Genomic DNA, 17,457 nt, shown 5'->3' with positions numbered 1-17,457 from the left:
TTAAAGAGCAATCGGGGCAAAGGAAACTTTTCCGGTTATGACTTTAAGTTGATGTCTTAAAATGACCATCCAAAATCGATAAGTCGAACTGACGTAAAATGCCTCGCGAGGACAAAATATCCCGATTGCCTTCTTTGCTCAAGTTCAGAGATGAGTCTGACAATGGCTTGGGGGCAGTTCTCAGAGGGATGTGCTTACCAAGTACGGCCAATGACAAGGGAGTCTAGAAGGCGCTCAAATTACTCGGTCCAATTGGAGTCAAGAAACTCCGAGTCAAAAGAGCAGGGGAGAAAAATCTTTGGTGGGCATTTACCCAATTGGATCGGAAAGTCCTCCCCCGAACACCGGATTGGCCACTAGGCGAGCCCAGCGGCGCTGGCTTCTGGGTAGGGGAAAGGTTTTTAAGTGAGTTTCGCGCGCAGACAACTGCGAGCTGCTATTGGTTAGGGACCTTCTTCCTTTGTGGGGGCTCTGTGCGTATCCGGGGTGAGGATAGGGGAGTGGCGCATGAGTGACGTGAAAACGGCGACAGCCAATCCGAAGGAGAACAGAAAGAAGGAGAAGGAAGCGGATCTGTCGCCTCGCTGCTAATCTACACCTCGACTCTCCGTTTCGTCTCCCTCCGCCGCCGTCGGGGCCTAAGAGGGAGCGGCCGGGAACCGTTGCGGGGCCGGGAGGGTGGGTGGCGAAGCAAGGCGGAGGGAGACGGCTGTGGCGTTGGTGTTTAGTCCGCGACGGCGGCGGCACCGTAGTTGGGTCCTAGCGCGGAGTCGTTGTGGGCACGGGGTGGGGGTTTGGGGGGAAGCGTCGGGAGGAGCGCGCGGCCGGCACCGGGTGCCCAGGCTGCCCCGGAATACCCCGCAGGGCCCCGCGTTGCAGCGGGCGGCGGAGAAGGAGGATGGCCGCCTCGGCCTTGTACGCCTGCACAAAGTGTACTCAACGCTATCCCTTCGAGGAGCTTTCCCAGGGGCAGCAGCTCTGCAAGGTCCGTGTGCGCCGGGCGGGGTCTGGTCGGACGTGGCCCGGGGAGGGGGCTGGGTGTCCCGCGCTCCGCCTCCTTTCTCCAGTCGCCGGCGCCTGGGGAGTGGGGGTGGGGGCGGGGGCTTGGAGTCTTGGGCTCCCAGTGCGTCGTCTAGGACCTTTCTGGCTGCGCGGCGCGGGCTGTGAGGGGAGACCCCCCCCCCTCCCACCTGGTGGGCTGGGATCCGGGCCGAGATCTCGGAAGGGGCTCCCGGGGTGGGGCTAACCCCCGAGGCTGCCAGCCACCTGTCTCCCACAGGGGGTATTTTTGTCCCTGTTCTATGCCCTTTCTGCTCTCCCCTTCCTGGATTTAGGGATCACTTTTAAACCGCACGAGGGGACTGAATAGTGACCTCTTCTGCACAGAAAAGCAGAGTGACTTATTTGGGAATGGAACAGAGAACTGGTCTCGTTCGGATCTTCTCAGATCCTATTAAAGGCAAACGCTATCATTTGTAAGCAGCACCGCAAAATAGTAGAAGCATTTTCAGTTGGTTACAAAACCTTGAAATTGACTCTACCAGGTTACCATCGTTTTTAACCCTATCAGTAACATACATAAATTTAATAAACACAAAGAAACCCACCTTTTTGCTAAGGAACTACAATAGATTTTAATTGAACAATTACATGTTGGGACATAATCCAAATCTACTTTCAGAGACATTATAGTTTTATTTTGAAATTATTAATGGAGGTTATATCTTTATTCTTTTTCACCCTTTGGAGAAGAGACTTGAGACTATGCTAAACACTGATTGCTATATTAATTTCTTGCAGGAATGTCGGATTGCACATCCTATTGTAAAATGTACTTATTGCAGATCAGAATTTCAACAGGAGAGGTTTGTATATAAATAGTTAAAACTTTTCTCCAAGATGTACTTTTACTGGAAATAATCCCAATTTTGTGTTTATTTCTTATGAAATATTGATCTCAAATTTATTTAAGTTGTAATGTTTATTGACAGAACCAAGAGTTAATGTTGAAAAACAATATTCACTTTTTAAAAACATCTTTGAAGAAGTACATAGTTTGAGCTATTTTCCATCTATTAGAATCGTCAGTGTATGTTCATTTCTTTGGTGTATCAGTGACTTAAAAGTTGTATTTAAACTTAATTATGGCCTGTGAATTTTTCTTTTCAGCAAAACTAACACAATTTGCAAGAAGTGTGCGCAAAATGTGAAGCAGTTTGGGACAGTAAGTCTGTGCCTTACATTTTCACTTTGTCACTGAAAAATTACCTATCAAATGATGTTTCTTACTAAAGACAAAGCATTTATATAGAAAATATATGTTAATTTGGGGTACATAGTTTCAGCACACATACTTCATTAATTAAATGTATAATAAACAGATTGAGGAAATCATGCCTTCTACTGTGAAACTAACAGTTACTATGTCCATCTTTTTTTTTTTTTTCCGGGGCAATGGGGGTTAAGTGACTTGCCCAGAGTCAAGTGTCTGAGGCTGGATTTGAACTCAGGTACTTCTGAATCCAGGGCCAGTACTTTAGCCACTGCACCACCTAGCCGCCCCCTACTATGTCCATCTTAAATCTAGACTTTGTGGAGTCACACTTCCTGGGGAAAAAACATTTAAACAAATATAGTACTCTTATTTATACAGAACCCAAATGTTCAGAAAGTTGAAACCTGCTTGTCTGTCATCCCCCTCAAATTATAGTATTTCATGAGCCATTTTATGGCATATTAGTACAAATTCTGTCCTATCTTAAACAAATATCTACTATAGTACAGTACAGTATGTTGATGTTCATTGTGAGGACCTTAGGTGCTTCAAAATTCTGAAATGTTTTCTTGTTAAGGAAAGATATTTGATATAATTTGTGCACTGTACAAATTCTTTCAAAACTGTGGGTATATGATAAGTCTTGAATTAACATGACTCCTCTTTTAGTGTGACTGAGAAGTTGGGAGTGTGCATTTATAGCATTTTTCTTCCTTTCAGTTTTTTATGTATTTAGTGCTTAAAAAAACAACCCTTACTACTAGGTTCATTTTTTTTCTGTTTTCCCAAGTCCAAAAAAAAAAACCAAAACAGGGTCCAGTGTTGTCAAGTTTTGGCAGATAACTTTGGAAAACTTTGCAAATGTAAAAAATAAATTTGATTTTTCTTTTACATTGAAGAATTATGAGGATATTCAGCATTATGATGCTTAAAGAAAGTTGTTTCTCTATCACTTTCAGCCCAAGCCTTGTCAGTACTGTAATATTATTGCAGCGTTTATTGGCACAAAGTGTCAACGTTGCACAAATTCAGAAAAGAAATATGGACCACCTCAAACCTGTGAACAGTGCAAACAACAGTGTGCTTTTGATCGAAAAGAGGAAGGAAGAAGAAAGGTAATTTTTGTTGTTCATGGTACTGTGACAAACGGAAATAAATAATATTACTGATTTGAACTCAAGGTGGAATTGATAATATTTGTATATTTCTGAGTGGCTGATTTCATTTGCAGCCCTATGAGGCATTGTCAGGATAGCATTGAACCCAGGAGTCAGGGTGGTGTTTAATGATTTGTGTAGTTGGAGTTCTTTTGAGTCATTTCTTAGTTTAAATATTTGTAGAGCCCATGTTTTTACTTGGTAGTTACATTTCATCTTGAATCTATTTTGGATTTTACACAGACGCGTGAGTGGATCTCTTTCCATTCCTTCAATCAAAGTTGAGAGTTTTGCTGTTGGAAAAATAATGTAGTTATATATTAGCTACTATACACTATGCACCGAAAGAAACATAATTAATGGTGAAGCAGGTGCCTTTTGCTGATATTTCTAGAAATGGAACAGAAATTTAAATTTATAGGAACAAGTGGAAGAATAATTTGCCCTTAATGGATTATACTTAAATTCTCCTTTCAGATTATTTCCACAAACATTAGGTGCCATTTATGGCACTAAAAAAAATACATCAAAAACTAAACTAAAACATAATACTGAAATCTATCTGTTGTTGCATTAGACTGCCTATTTTAAAAATTCCTTATCAAGTTCTGTTTTCCAAGTTTGAATTTAGGGAATTTCTTAAGAGATTTAATTTATAATTAGTTTTGAATACCCATTTGATCTAATATAAATGTTCTTTTAAAAGGTTGATGGAAAATTACTATGCTGGCTTTGCACCCTGTCATATAAGAGAGTTTTACAGAAGACAAAGGAACAAAGGAAGAGCTTGGGTTCTTCACATTCTAATTCAACCTCCTCATCACTTACTGAAAAAGACCAGCACCATTCAAAACATCACCACCACCACCATCACCACCACCATCGTCACAGCAGTAGTCATCACAAGTAAGTACTTAGCATTTCAGTATCTAGTTATGTAATTCAAGAATTCCTTCAGCACTTATAAGACAATACCTTGCCAATGATATTCATATTTCTCATCTGTTAGGTATTTGCCCTGTATTCTTCCTTTCTAGGTTGTAAACTCTTTGAGGTTACTGTGTCCTTGTCCCTGTTCTTACCTACCATCACTACCACCAATATAACTTTTTTTTTTTAATTTAAATCTTTTTAAACTAACCTTTGTGTGATATTAATGATAAGACTGAGAACAATTTGCTTTTAGCTAATTCTCAAATCACAGATTGAAGAGGGCAGTACATACAGAGTAGTGTTGTAAGAAAAGTATGTTAACAAATGATCAGTTCATAGACTTGGGCTATTATAAGAAGTTTCAGTATTTCGTTAATACATTTTACTCTGGACTGTTAGTGCTAGGATCATTCTCATAAGAATACAGGATATGAAAACTAAATATCAAAACACTGAGGAGATGAAAATTTCATTGTAATGAGATTTTTTAAAAAGGTCTTTCCATAAATAAAAACCATGAACATTTTTTTAGTTTTTGTGTTCTGGTTGGTTTTTATTTTCTCATTTCTGCAGGTATTGACTGGTAAGTGTACAGTCAACTGAGAACCATTTATAACTGAAATATTTGTGAATGCAATGGGAGTATTTATAAATTAACTTGGGAGGACATTAAAGTGTAGAAAAAAATCATAGCATTTTGCTATTTAAAAAAAAAACATTGGCATGAACTTTATACCCAGATAAAGGAAATAAAATCCTTCCATCCTTAAGTTGCCTTTTTAAAAATTGGGGAAAGATGCCAACAATATTGTATCTTTTTAAAAATTATTTTTCTACTTCTAGGTTTTTTGACAAGGTAAAATTATCCAATCTTTGCTGCACATTGTATAAGAAAAGAGCATATAAAAAAATCTAAGTGTTGAAAGACTATGGACTGAAGATTTAGTTTCTAAAAATTCTTTACATTTCAAAATTTACTGCAAGTTTCCTTCAAATGGCTAGTTACCCATGGGCACGGAAGATACAGTTTGATTTACCAAAAAAAAAAAAAAAAAAGGATACGTATTAGAACATATAATGATAAAAATATCTGTATATAGTACTTATTAGAAATTTAGCTCAATGGGTAGAAAAAAGAATTAGGACTTGGAGATATTTTGTAAAGTCAAATTTATGCTCCATTTGTCATTTGTTTCTTATTTCTATTTAGTTAAAAGTTGTGGTCTAGAGATTAGAAAGGAGACATTTTCATCAGTATGAGATGAATTAAAAGACTGAGACTTAAAATGACAACTTTCTTACTTACCTTAAATTCTCATAGTATGCCTTAAATTTCTCAATACAAGGCAGGGGGCGCCTGAATTTACTAGTGATTTCAAATATGACTGTTCTTTGGAAATCCTTCCCCATGGCTTTTGCAGCAGAGCTGTCTAGATTTAGGGTCTAAAGGATTAAGGTCTTACATAGTTTTACTTTTTTCTGGGTGGTGGGTGAACATAAACCACAAACACATGATTGTCAAAGTGCTTGAATACTCATAGCTCAGTACCAGAATACTTTTTTCCCTAACCTATATTAATAGGTAATCTCAAGAAGATAAGATACAAAGGAATCAAGTAGTTTATAAAGTTCAAATTCTATGAGACTTATCAATTTTTTTTTCTATGACAGATTGATAGGTCTTGTAGGTTAACACAAGGAAGTTGATGTTAATAAAATTTAATTTCATTGAGGTTTTTGATTTTGTCCTCCAAGAAATTCTCATCATTAAACTGGAAAAAATATGGTCTAGACCTCCCAACTATTAGGTGAGTACACAACTGACTATAGGGTCCTATTTGTAGAGTAAAACAATCACCAGAAGGTGCATGCGAAGTAAGTTCAAGTCAAAGACCAAGTTGGATCCTAGAGTCACCATAATATAGTAAGGTCATAATTTCCAAAGTATATGGAGAAAAAAATTTTTCTTTTTTTAAAAATATAATGACTGGTGATACTTGTCTGTATTTTGAGTGTGGCCAGGAAAAACAAAGCATTTATTGCCATACTGAATACAAGTAAAGATTCTTTTGGTTTGATGTTATAACCACTATGCAGAACTATACACAACTGTGTCTTTAAACCTATGGCTTGCTCTTCACATTTGCTTAAAAAGACCCACCTAATTTCTGATTGCTGCCTTCCAGGTTGGTCTGTATGCCACTCTCTTTTCCCAGCAGTTCAGTAAGGACACATGCAGAATAGTGTACTTGAAGAAAAACTAAAGTATATGAATTCAAGATTGTGAAGGACTAGATATGTGTAAGTACAGCAGAAAAAAAGTCCAAAGGTCATAATGAGTAACAAGCTGTGAGTTAGCACTGTATCATAGTGGTTTAAGAAGTAAGAATACTATGATATATAAACAGTATTATAAATTAGAATTGTAAATTCTTTCACTGTCCCAATTATGGTCTTAATATTTACTAGCTGATTGTGTGTAGTTCACCTTACTAACAAAAGATGTATAGAAAATTGGGAGAATGGTTTAGGAAAGCAAGGAAAAGTTAGAGGAATTAGAGAAACTGAAAAACTGTCTGGAAAAAGTTTTTCCACTTGAGGATGATTGATGTTTTCCAAACTCCCTAGGACAAACAGATATTAATTTAAAATACAGCAAAAGCAATTTATAATAAGGAAGAATTTCAACAGGTTCAGGATTTTTACTGAGGCGTACCTTAATCTTTAAAATAGGGTAAAAATTTCAACTGAGATGGTTAAGTATTAACCATCTTAACCATAGTCTTAAGTCGGTAGCTTTCAAACTTTGAAGCTATAGTACTTTGTCTGGTGATCTTCATATTTTTAAAAGGCCCCATATATTAGATTGTGGTCTGGAGATGATGGAACAAATACAAATTATAAAGACCTTTCCATTGCTCTCCGTTGCTATGCTTTCTTTCCAGGAACCCATTAAAGATGCCTGGTGGAGTTGTTTGACTAAATTGTGTTTCATGGTTTTTTTCATAAATTCACAAGCTCTTAGTCTGAAAATGTTATAGACAAGTACAGGATCACAATTGGCTTTATTGTAATTTTCATTCTGATAACTTAAATGAATCTCCTTTGCTGACAAAAACATGCTTATAAAAGTTTAATTTTATTTTCCATTGGTAACAAATATTATTAGCTATCATTAATAGATATTATTAGATGTTAATTGTGTGTATTTCAGAATCAGCAGTCTGAGTCCAGAACAAGAGCAAGGACTATGGAAACAGAGGTAAATATATACCATTTTGGAAATATTTGACTATAGTATTTGAATGTGTTTTTAAATTGAACCTAAACCGACTAGTTATAACTCTTCATTTTCCAAATGAAAGGAAGCTGGGGAACATTGAGGTCAGATAGCTAGTTAGAGATGAAATAGGATTTAAAATCCTATTAACTCCTGACTTTCAGGTCTATGTTGTTATATTTTTTGTCATCCCATTCCCCTTCTCCTTTCTCCTTTTCTCCGTCCCCCCAAGCCCCCCACTTCTGTAGTAGTTAGATTTTTTTTTTTTAAGATTATATAATGACTGCCTTCAAGTGTCAGCTCAAATTTATACCTTCTTCAGGAGACCTTTCCCAGATTTATTTTCTTCTCTGCTCTCAGAGTAATTTTTTTCAATTGTCTCCCCATTTGAATGCATTTGTGACAACAGGGACTGTATTTTTGCCTTTTATCACCAGCACTTTTCACAGTGCATGGCATATAGTATGCACTTAAAAATTATTATTGATTGATTATAAATTATATTTATTTTTAAATTGACTGTTAATACTGTGGTAGCTATTACACTGTATTTAATGTTTGTTCTTTGTTTTCAGCCATAAAACCTCTGCAACAATTCAGAATGAAACTCCAAAGAAAAAACCTAAACTGGAATCCAAGCCATCCAATGGAGATAGGTAAAATTGGATGTCTTTAGTGCTATGAAATTTCAGACTAAGAGAGCAATGATGGTTGATAGTTGCAACTATGCGATAAAGGAAAATAAATTGATATCCTCCTGTTAATTTCTTTGTATCACATAGGACAGTGACTATAATCAGTTTGATTATTTTAAAATGAAAATTTAACAGTATGAAAACTGCTCTGTTCTACTACTTTGTTTAGACAAAAAGTCTTTTTTGAGTATAAATAATTTGGAAAAGGCCACATACTTTCAAAGAACATTTTCTTACTTTGATACACTTCAGAGAAATGCAAGTTTGGACTCAAGTATTTTTAAACTTGTAAGTTTTGTTAGAAGTATTATATATTACATTAGCCAAACATTTACTGATATTACTGTACAAATTGGCTGCCTATTGCTTTACACTAGAAATATTGACCCCCTAAAAGCTAATACTGAATTATATTTCTGCAGGTATTTGTAATGTGTGCCATTAGTAAGGTAATTTGCCAGTTGCATCCATTTCTGTCAGGTACATATTTTTTTGCATTAGCCTTAAGGATGTTTGTGGAATTGTCTAATTTATGCATTTTGAACACATGCTGTTTTTCTTGGACTTTTGTTAATTATATTTTACTTCTTATTTTTAGTAGCTCTATAAATCAGTCAGCAGATAGTGGAGGAACTGACAATTTTGTCCTTATAAGCCAGCTGAAAGAAGAAGTGATGTCACTTAAACGTCTCTTACAACAAAGAGACCAAACCATTTTAGAAAAAGATAAAAAGGTGAGAACATAGACCATTGAAGTCTGGTGCAGTGTTGTGTCTTAACTCTTACTTGACAGTTGCAAATAGGAGACTAGCCATTCTTTTATAGTGTTTATAATATTATTTGCTGGTCATTGTATGTGGTTCTGTATGAAATAGAAATGCTTATGATAGTTTTTCTTGGAACCAACAGTAGTAGAGAAGCTTGTCCTTCTAAGGAAGTAACCAGTTAGAATTTTATTGATTTTTGAATGTTAGCTTTCAACACACATGCACGCACACACACATACACTTATTGACATATATTATAAATGTCTCATTTTCGTTTGAATGTCTCTCATTCTGTGGGTGGAGAAAGAGTGTTATGTGAATGTTAGTGATTTAGGGAAGTAATTTAAAGCCTTTACTTTTCAATTAGTCACATTTCTTAATCTGGCCAATGAGGATCAATAGTAGAAATCATAATCATGAGACTTCTGTATGAGAGTCAACATTTAGCAAACTGGGTTGTAGATTCAGGTTGTTCTGCTATAAATAATACAACATGAAAATGTTGTTTAGCAGTGAAATTAGAATAGCATCTTAAGGCAGCCTCATTCTCTTTAGTTCATGCATCATGTGCCTTAATCATATTTAGATGAATTTACATTCTTTAAAATCTGTATTACATTTCAACCTATTCCGGTTTTCTAGTACTCTGGTTTTAAAAAGTGTACATTTAATTTAACATATAATTGTGTTTATGTGAATTCTTTTTCTTGTAATCCTAATGAATCTTCATTATTCTATGTTTCCTGAAAGGGAAAGCTCATTTTAATATAGATACCTTGCAAACTTAGTATATAAAAATTCATATGTGACCAAAAACAAATATAGATTGGTTATTGGTTATTTGATCACCAAGTTTAAACTACTTTTCATTGTACAGTTGTTTCAAGTCATGTTCAGCTCTTTGTGACCCCATTTGGGGGTTTCTTGGCAAAGATAACTAGTGGTTTGACATTTCCTTCTCCAGCATATTTTACAGTTGAGGAAACTGAGGCAAACAGGGTTAAGTGACTTGTCCAGGGTCACAGCTAGTAAGTGTCTGAGGCCAGATTTGAACTCAGGTCTTCCTGACTCCCAGCCCAGCTCTCTGAGCTCACTGAGCCATTTTATTAAAAAATTGTAGTTAAGCAAAAATAAATATAGGATGGTTATTGGTTATTTGATAGCCAATTTTAAACTAACTGTATAGTTTTTAAATTATATAATCCCTTACATATTTTTTTTATTGAAAACAGGGCAATACTTGTTATAAGTTTATGTAGAACATGAATTAAGAGGTTTCCATTTGAAGAAATATGTAACTCCAAAGAAAAATGGAAATGAATTTTTAATTACTGTTTGCATTTTTACACCATTATAACATCACATCAGTGCAGATAACTTAGTTGATTTTGTTTTTAATTTTTTTTCAGAATTTAACAAAGTGATTGGTGATTTACAAATCATCAATACTAAACCATGTATATCAAACATGATTCACCAGTGTATGTATACCTGATTCAATGGCAGCTGTTCATTAACTATGAATAGATTAACAATCTTAGGTGGTTTGAACTAGTAGATCAGAAGTCTTTTTTAATTGATGAAGACATGAACTGTTCGAATCTACAACAGAGGCAAAGATTTTAACTAGGTAGAATGTAGGACACAGCAATTCTCTTTGACTGTCCGTTTCTCTATTAATTTTCATCAGTTTATCAGCTTTTTGGTAATTAAATGATTGTGCTGTATTATATAGCATAAGGGACTGTATTTTAAGGCTAGGATTTGTATATTAGGATATACTTAATTTTGTGTGGATGAAAATTCCATAGTTATAATAGTGTTATAGTTGAAATCTCACCTGTAGCTAGCTTCCTTCAATCTTGTAGATGTTTAATGTTATCCCAAATCTCTCTTTTATATATATATATTTATATATGCGATAATACTTACAGGTAGACATTTATGACTTTTGTCCGTTTGATTAAGCTAGAAGTATCTAGCTCTTACAAGAAACCAAATATATGACTTATAAATATGGTTTTATCAAGTAACCTCAAAAAAGAGTTTTGAAATTTGCTGCTTCCCTTTATTAATCCATATACTTTTTAGTACTGCTTCTATACTCTTATTTCTAATCTCAGGTTCAAGAAGGAATATCAAGTAGTGATGAGTAAATTTAAAAATAGAACTTTTCAGATTATTTGGAAAACAATTTTTAATTAAAATGTTCCTTTCTGTGCTTATTTTAAAACTTTGGGGTTTGGGGGGCGGGGTTAGGGGGATAGTTCCTTTGTTTTTATCTTTTAAAATGAGCAAGGAAATCTAAGGTCATTATTTTATTATATTTGAAAAAATTACCTTGACAAGATTCTTTTTCTCGGGTTATGCTTTTAGCTAAAAGTCTTTTTTTTTTTTTTAGGTTTCCAGTTATTTTAAAGTAAAATCTGTTATATAAGTCACTGGCTACATAAAATATGTTATTTAAAAAAACAAAAACATTTGAAGTGTTTCCCAGTGTACATCACACAACTCAAGAATACTGCATAATCTTTCCTCCTTGTAAAAAATGCCAGAGTAGGTGCTATCAGATTTCTGTATCCATATAAGGCCCCCAAAAAGCAGGCGTTTTATTTTTAAGCCTTATACATATTCAGTTGCTGCCTTGAAACTAAAATCCATACTAATGTACTATTTAGTAACACTAAAATTGATTATTAAAACTAAGTATTTGTGATCTGACAAATTATTACTTGGAAAAAGTATAATTAATTAGATCATGGAACTCATGAAATTGCTTTTAACATGCACACTTTGATCATAGAATTGTGAATGATGCTGTAGAGAAATTGTAAATGCAGGTCATATATATTGATGTATTTTTTTTTAGTTAACCGAACTGAAAGCAGACTTCCAGTACCAGGAATCTAATTTGAGAACAAAAATGAACAGTATGGAGAAAGCTCACAAGGAAACTGTGGAACAATTACAGGTAAATATTTTTTAGTGTATGGTTTACTTAAACTATGAGTAGCAGAGAGCAAAAAGTACAAATTGTAATATTCATTGAGTAAATCTTTTGTAAGTATTGGCTCTAGGCACACACATGCACTTCCTCTCCTTCCCCAGTCTCTGTCTCTCTTTTCTTTCTTTGTCCATTGTTTTTCCTTATTCCACAACCATAAGAGTGAGCAGTGTTTATTGTAGGTAAAGAACATGGAGGGCAGGGAAGAAGGGTGTTCGAACTCCAGGATCCATTCCATGATAATGTTCATTTATAAAGCAGGTTGCCTAGAGAGAAAACTAAACCCAGAGTTCATTCCAGAATGGTCTAGGTAAGATTTCAACACAGAAGAAAACAAGTGATAAATAATTTACTATCAGGTCCTTATTCCAGGTCTTCCTCCAGTAGCTGTCTTTACCCTTTACCATTTGGGCAACTCTTAAAACTAAATGCTTTCTCTCTGTCCTGAAGAAGCTCCCCATCGAGATTTGTTTATGATGTCTTTTCTTACCTTTTTTTTTTAATTACATTTGGAGAGAGAGTATTTTTTTTAAATAAAAACCATAGTGGTTCTGTTTTTTTATCCCTTGGATTTGTATGTTGAGTTCTTACCTGGTTTCTAAATATTTTGCAAGGTACTCAGTAATTAAACCCAATAGAAATAAAAATGAGTCAAATTCAGGTTAAGATAATTCATTTTCATATTAACCTCACTTGAATCAAGCAGCTTCTTGTTCAACCTGTTGTAAAAATTGCAAGAGATTGTTTTATTTTAAGTTAGAGTCTTATTATGGAGCTTTTTCTCCTGGAGAACCCTGAAAGTTCTAATAGTCCTTTGTCCTATTTTCTTGGTTGCTAACTTTCCAGTGTTGCATCCTTATAGCCAAACTTCTTTGCTAGACTTTCTGACTATTTCTGTATGGTTAAACTATTACTTATCATTGAGATGGTTATTATTAAAATATTTCCTACCTTCCAGTGTTTTATGTCAATACTTTCCAATGAAGCTTTTTTTTAAAGTTTTAAATAAGTTAATGTCTCAGAATAAGCTAGTAAGAAATTTAGTTAAATAATATGAAATTCCAGTTTGCTGATGGCTTTCTAGTTATTTTTCAATCATCATCTTAAAATTGTTGGTTTCCCTCTTACCCCATTTCCCACACACCCCCATACAGAAAGAGAAGACACATAGAACTCTCTGGGATTTTTAATTTTGCAAAGTTTAAATTGACAAGATCTTGGCCCTCTTTGCTTATCACCATTGAGAAGTAAGAAAAAACAATATTGAAAAGATAATATTGAAAGAAAGAGTTTTGAAGTATTGAAAGGGAGGAGTACCAGAAGTGATAAGATTTCAAAAATAGTAAATGGTTCCCTATTAGTCATAGAAGGTTTCTTGTAGGAAATAAACAGAGTTTCCCTAAAGAAAAACTGGGTTGTTGAGGTATAGTAAATATTTTTATGAATAGCTTTAAGATGATAGAAGGATGAATGTACTTGAAGAGGAAAAAAATGTCAGTTTGTGAGAACAAGATGAGGCCATTTAAATTGGGTAATATCAGATAAAGATGAGGGTTGGAGCCATTAAACAGGAAGAGTTTGTATTGATTAGGATATGGATTTTGGTTTTAAAGTTTTCAGCATCCAAAAAAGTGTATGAAATAGTACATTTTGTTTGGATCTAGTCTTCATAGCCAGGATTTATTCATTTGTGTTTTGAAAACATGTGATATAGTAGAAATGTAAATGCCACACTGAGTTGGCATAAAACAAGACTTGCCTTGGCTACCCAAAGATTTCTTGTAAGGAACAAATGAAATGATGTATATGAATGGCCTTTGTGAATCATAAAGTGTAATATGGAATAAAATAGTATTTATTATTAAGAATAACAGTGACACAAAGAGAGTAGGAAAATAGTCTGCATTTCCCTAGTTCCATTCTTATGTTTAGTGAGCTATGAGTTTCTACATTGCTTTTGAACTTTTATCATCCATTCATCTAAATTTGTTAGCTTATACTCTTAATGTAATCTTTTGTTAAGTGAATTGTAATAATGCTATTGTTTATGTAGTATTAATGGAATTATCCTTTCTTTTTTTTAATTACAAAAGCCTTATTTTTAATCACAAGTGTTTTTTGTCTACTACAGGCCAAAAATAGAGAACTACTCAAACAGGTTGCGGCACTGTCGAAGGGTAAAAAGTTTGATAAAAGTGGAAATATATTAACATCTCCTTGAGGAATTAATTATTCATATTTAGTGTTCTGCTTAAAATGTAAATTTGAATAATTCTGTGAAGCCCTTAAAATTCTGTGTAGTAGAAAACATATTTTTACACACCCAATGAATTGGCGTGTTTCCTATTCACTTTTGTAATTAATGCAGCATTTTTTTTTAGTTGTCAAAGTATTCAAATAAAATACTTCAACTGGCTTGAAGAACCTTTTTAATTTTTTGATATCCAAGAACTTTTTTTGCCAGCAATAGTATTAAAACAGTTGTAAAAGGACAGAAAACTGCTCTTTTTAAAAACGCAACATGCAATAATAGAATAGATGTCATTTTTAAGAGCTAAAGGCAATGATTTCTTTGACACTGCTAACTTCAGATGATCTGTTTTCAAATTTAGGAATATGTAATTTTTGAAATAAGGAATATAATGAACACTTAAGTTTTTGGCAACTGTTCTTTTACTTTCTATTAAAACATGGTAAAATTAGGAGGGAAATCATGGTGCTTTTATTAAATGAAATTCAGAAATATATGTAAATATGTTTTAATAGTTGCATCATTAGTAGTGGTCAATGACTAGCCTAGTATTTTCATTATTGTGATAGGATTTAACACTTATTGTACAATATCCAAGGTAAAATATGTGTTTTTGTTTTGTAAAGACTACTGTAGATTTTTACTTACAAGTGCCTTTTTGCCACCTAATGTTTTTATTTATAGGAATGCTGGTCTTTTGTACATAGGTTTTGTTTTTAATATCATGTTTAATAAATGTTTGTATATAAATGCATATGTACAGGAGACATTAAAAAGGAAATGTAAACTGCTAGTGAGATGCTTGAGGTTGCATTAAGAACTAGCAACAACTAGCGAATATATACATTTTTTAGGTCATTGTGATTTGTGTCTGTAGGATAGGGATGGTATTGGTCCTAGTATTTTGTCAATCGTTTCCCAAAAGATTTCATTTTAAATCTCTTGACAATACTATATTTTAATTCTGCCACAATGAATCTTAGTATTTGCGTGCAGAAATATGCATGTATAGCTATATATACATATATATAGTTCTACATATTTATTCTTGGTTGAATATTAATATTTTCAAAACATCTTTACTACTTTCCCTACTTTTATCTTACTAATACTGTTCATTTCACTGGTCACCATTGCATAATTGGATGAATTCTAAAGTTTTCTAAATTTGCGTTAAATTTCCTTTGAAACTATTGTATATTTTTCTTTGAATAAATTGGAACTACTAGTAGATTCCAGTGGTGTTTACAAAGCAAACTGTCCCAACATCTTAAATCATTGTTCTCTAAAGGATAGTATAGGATGATTGAGGTATGTATGATGTTAGTGTAACACATATATATAGAGAGAGAGAGCGCCTTTTTTAAAAAAAGTGATTTTGAGGCTTTAATGGAATTGGTCTGCTTTAAAAATGTATCATTTCAGGGCAGCTAGATGGCGCAGTGGATAGAGCACCGGCCCTGGATTCAGGAGTACCTGAGTTCAAATCTGGCCTCAGACACTTAACACTTACTAGCTGTGTGACCCTGGGCAAGTCACTTAACCCCAATTGCCCCACAAAAAAAAAAAAAAAGTATCATTTCAACCTTTTAGTTCATAAACATAAAAAATAATCAAGTACCAAATTGGGTTCACTGTTTACATAGAATGAAATCGACAGTTTTCCCCCAACATCTTACAGGTTAAACCAGCTTAACTCTGCTCTGGGCAAACTACTTCTGCCCACCACATTTTTATTACTGGACATATCATTGTAAAAGTTTTTCATGTTTTAAAAGTATGATCTAAACCAACATTTGAATTTCATTGCCCTTGGTAAGGATGGCTTTCTCAAGTACGGTTGTGGGTGGTGCTATTCTTTTTGAAATGGCGTGTGTTTTAGTAGCTTATTCCTACAGCTGTTCAGTATGGGATCACACTCATTCTTTGATACCCTATTTAGAAGTACAAAGTTATGGTAGTTTTCAAGTAAAACGTAGCTCGAATATATCTAACTTGGGAAAAAAAAGCATCAATTTATTTTCGTCAAGTTTAAAAAAGTATATGTATATGTATGTATGTATATATACATATATATAGCTACACTAAGTTTAGTAGTCTTCATACATTTAGTAAACATGCTATGCTTTTAATTAGCATTTTCTGCCCTAGTTGTACTATGCTGTAGTGCATTTTAATGCTGAAGAAATTTACTAAATCAAAAGACCTTTATTTTCATTTTAAATCTTTCATACCTGGTATTTTTCCAATTTCATATATATTTTTCATTCTCCAGTGGTCATTATGGATTTTAAGCAAAGCATCCATTTTAGTAATAATCATTCAAACTTCTGGAAGTTGCTGCAATTTAAAATTATTTTATTTTTGTTTTTGTTTTAAGGAACACCTTGAAATTCAATTGAAATATGTCAGCTTTGTAAATCCTAATGCTAAAACCTTTAGGGGCTTCACAGTCTTTAGTCCTAATTTAAATATACCTTTTTTTTTTAAATTCCATGACCTCTTTTTAAAATCTAAATTTTTAAGATTGTAAAGTACATTGAGTTCTAGACCCTCATGTCCTGGATCTGTAGTATATTGACAAAATGGCCTGATGTTCTTTAACTGTGGATCTGTAAGGAGATACTATTGTGTGCTGTATTGTGCTTTTTAGCTTGTTTTCAGCTGTTCATTAGTATTGACCAGTGATAGCCACTTTGGCTCAAGTTATTTATGTACTTTAAGCCTGTTAATATTGCAGTCCTTTTTAGATAGTATTGGTCTAAATATGCATTTTGCAGTGAAGCTGTTGAGCTGTTCACATGTATAGACTCTTGAAATACTGTACTTGCACACATCTGACTGTTGACATTTTGTACTTTTTTCTAAATCCAATATTTCACAATAAAAACTTTTCAAAAGCATTATATTCTTTATCTTTTATTTTCCTTTCCCCCGGATAATAAAGTGAAGACTGAATTCAGTTTTAATTCTAGAATCATTCATTATAATATTGACCAATAGACTAATATACCCTTCAGATTTCATTTTTCATATTTTTAAAATTTTGTATGAACATCTTTTGTTCTAGTATTAACTTTTCCAAATATATCCTT

General features: G+C 33.9%; 1 protein-coding gene across 2 annotated transcripts; it reads left to right on the top strand.

Moving 5' to 3' along the window:
• The first annotated feature begins 532 nt into the window (after nt 1-532).
• On the top strand, nt 533-17,146 carry FAM76B (family with sequence similarity 76 member B). 2 transcript variants are annotated; one of them, XM_043995821.1, is made up of 10 exons: nt 533-985; nt 1,801-1,865; nt 2,170-2,224; nt 3,235-3,390; nt 4,139-4,338; nt 7,580-7,627; nt 8,221-8,301; nt 8,942-9,074; nt 11,977-12,078; nt 14,243-17,146. In XM_043995821.1, the coding sequence occupies exons 1-10, from the start codon at nt 899-901 to the stop codon at nt 14,330-14,332; spliced, it is 1,017 nt and encodes a 338-aa protein (XP_043851756.1). In that variant the 5' UTR covers nt 533-898; the 3' UTR covers nt 14,333-17,146. The 2 variants fall into 2 exon arrangements, with proteins under 2 accessions (XP_043851756.1, XP_043851755.1); XM_043995820.1 differs by having other exon boundaries at nt 534-985; nt 8,939-9,074.
• The last annotated feature ends 311 nt before the right edge of the window (nt 17,147-17,457 follow it).

Source organism: Dromiciops gliroides, chromosome 3 (genome assembly GCF_019393635.1).
Source record: "Dromiciops gliroides isolate mDroGli1 chromosome 3, mDroGli1.pri, whole genome shotgun sequence".
Lineage (NCBI taxonomy): Eukaryota > Metazoa > Chordata > Mammalia > Microbiotheria > Microbiotheriidae > Dromiciops > Dromiciops gliroides.
Note: the sequence above shows the minus strand (reverse complement) of the source record. Positions and strands in the feature narration are given on the sequence as shown.

Coding starts and splice junctions, on each gene's coding strand:
- FAM76B (XM_043995820.1), top strand. CDS start 899: ATGGCCGCCTCGGCCTTGTACGCCTGCACAAAGTGTACTCAACGCTAT. Junction 7,628..8,220: donor CAAGGACTATGGAAACAGAG/GTAAATATATAC, acceptor CTTTGTTTTCAG/CCATAAAACCTCTGCAACAA. Junction 8,302..8,938: donor AAGCCATCCAATGGAGATAG/GTAAAATTGGAT, acceptor TCTTATTTTTAG/TAGCTCTATAAATCAGTCAG.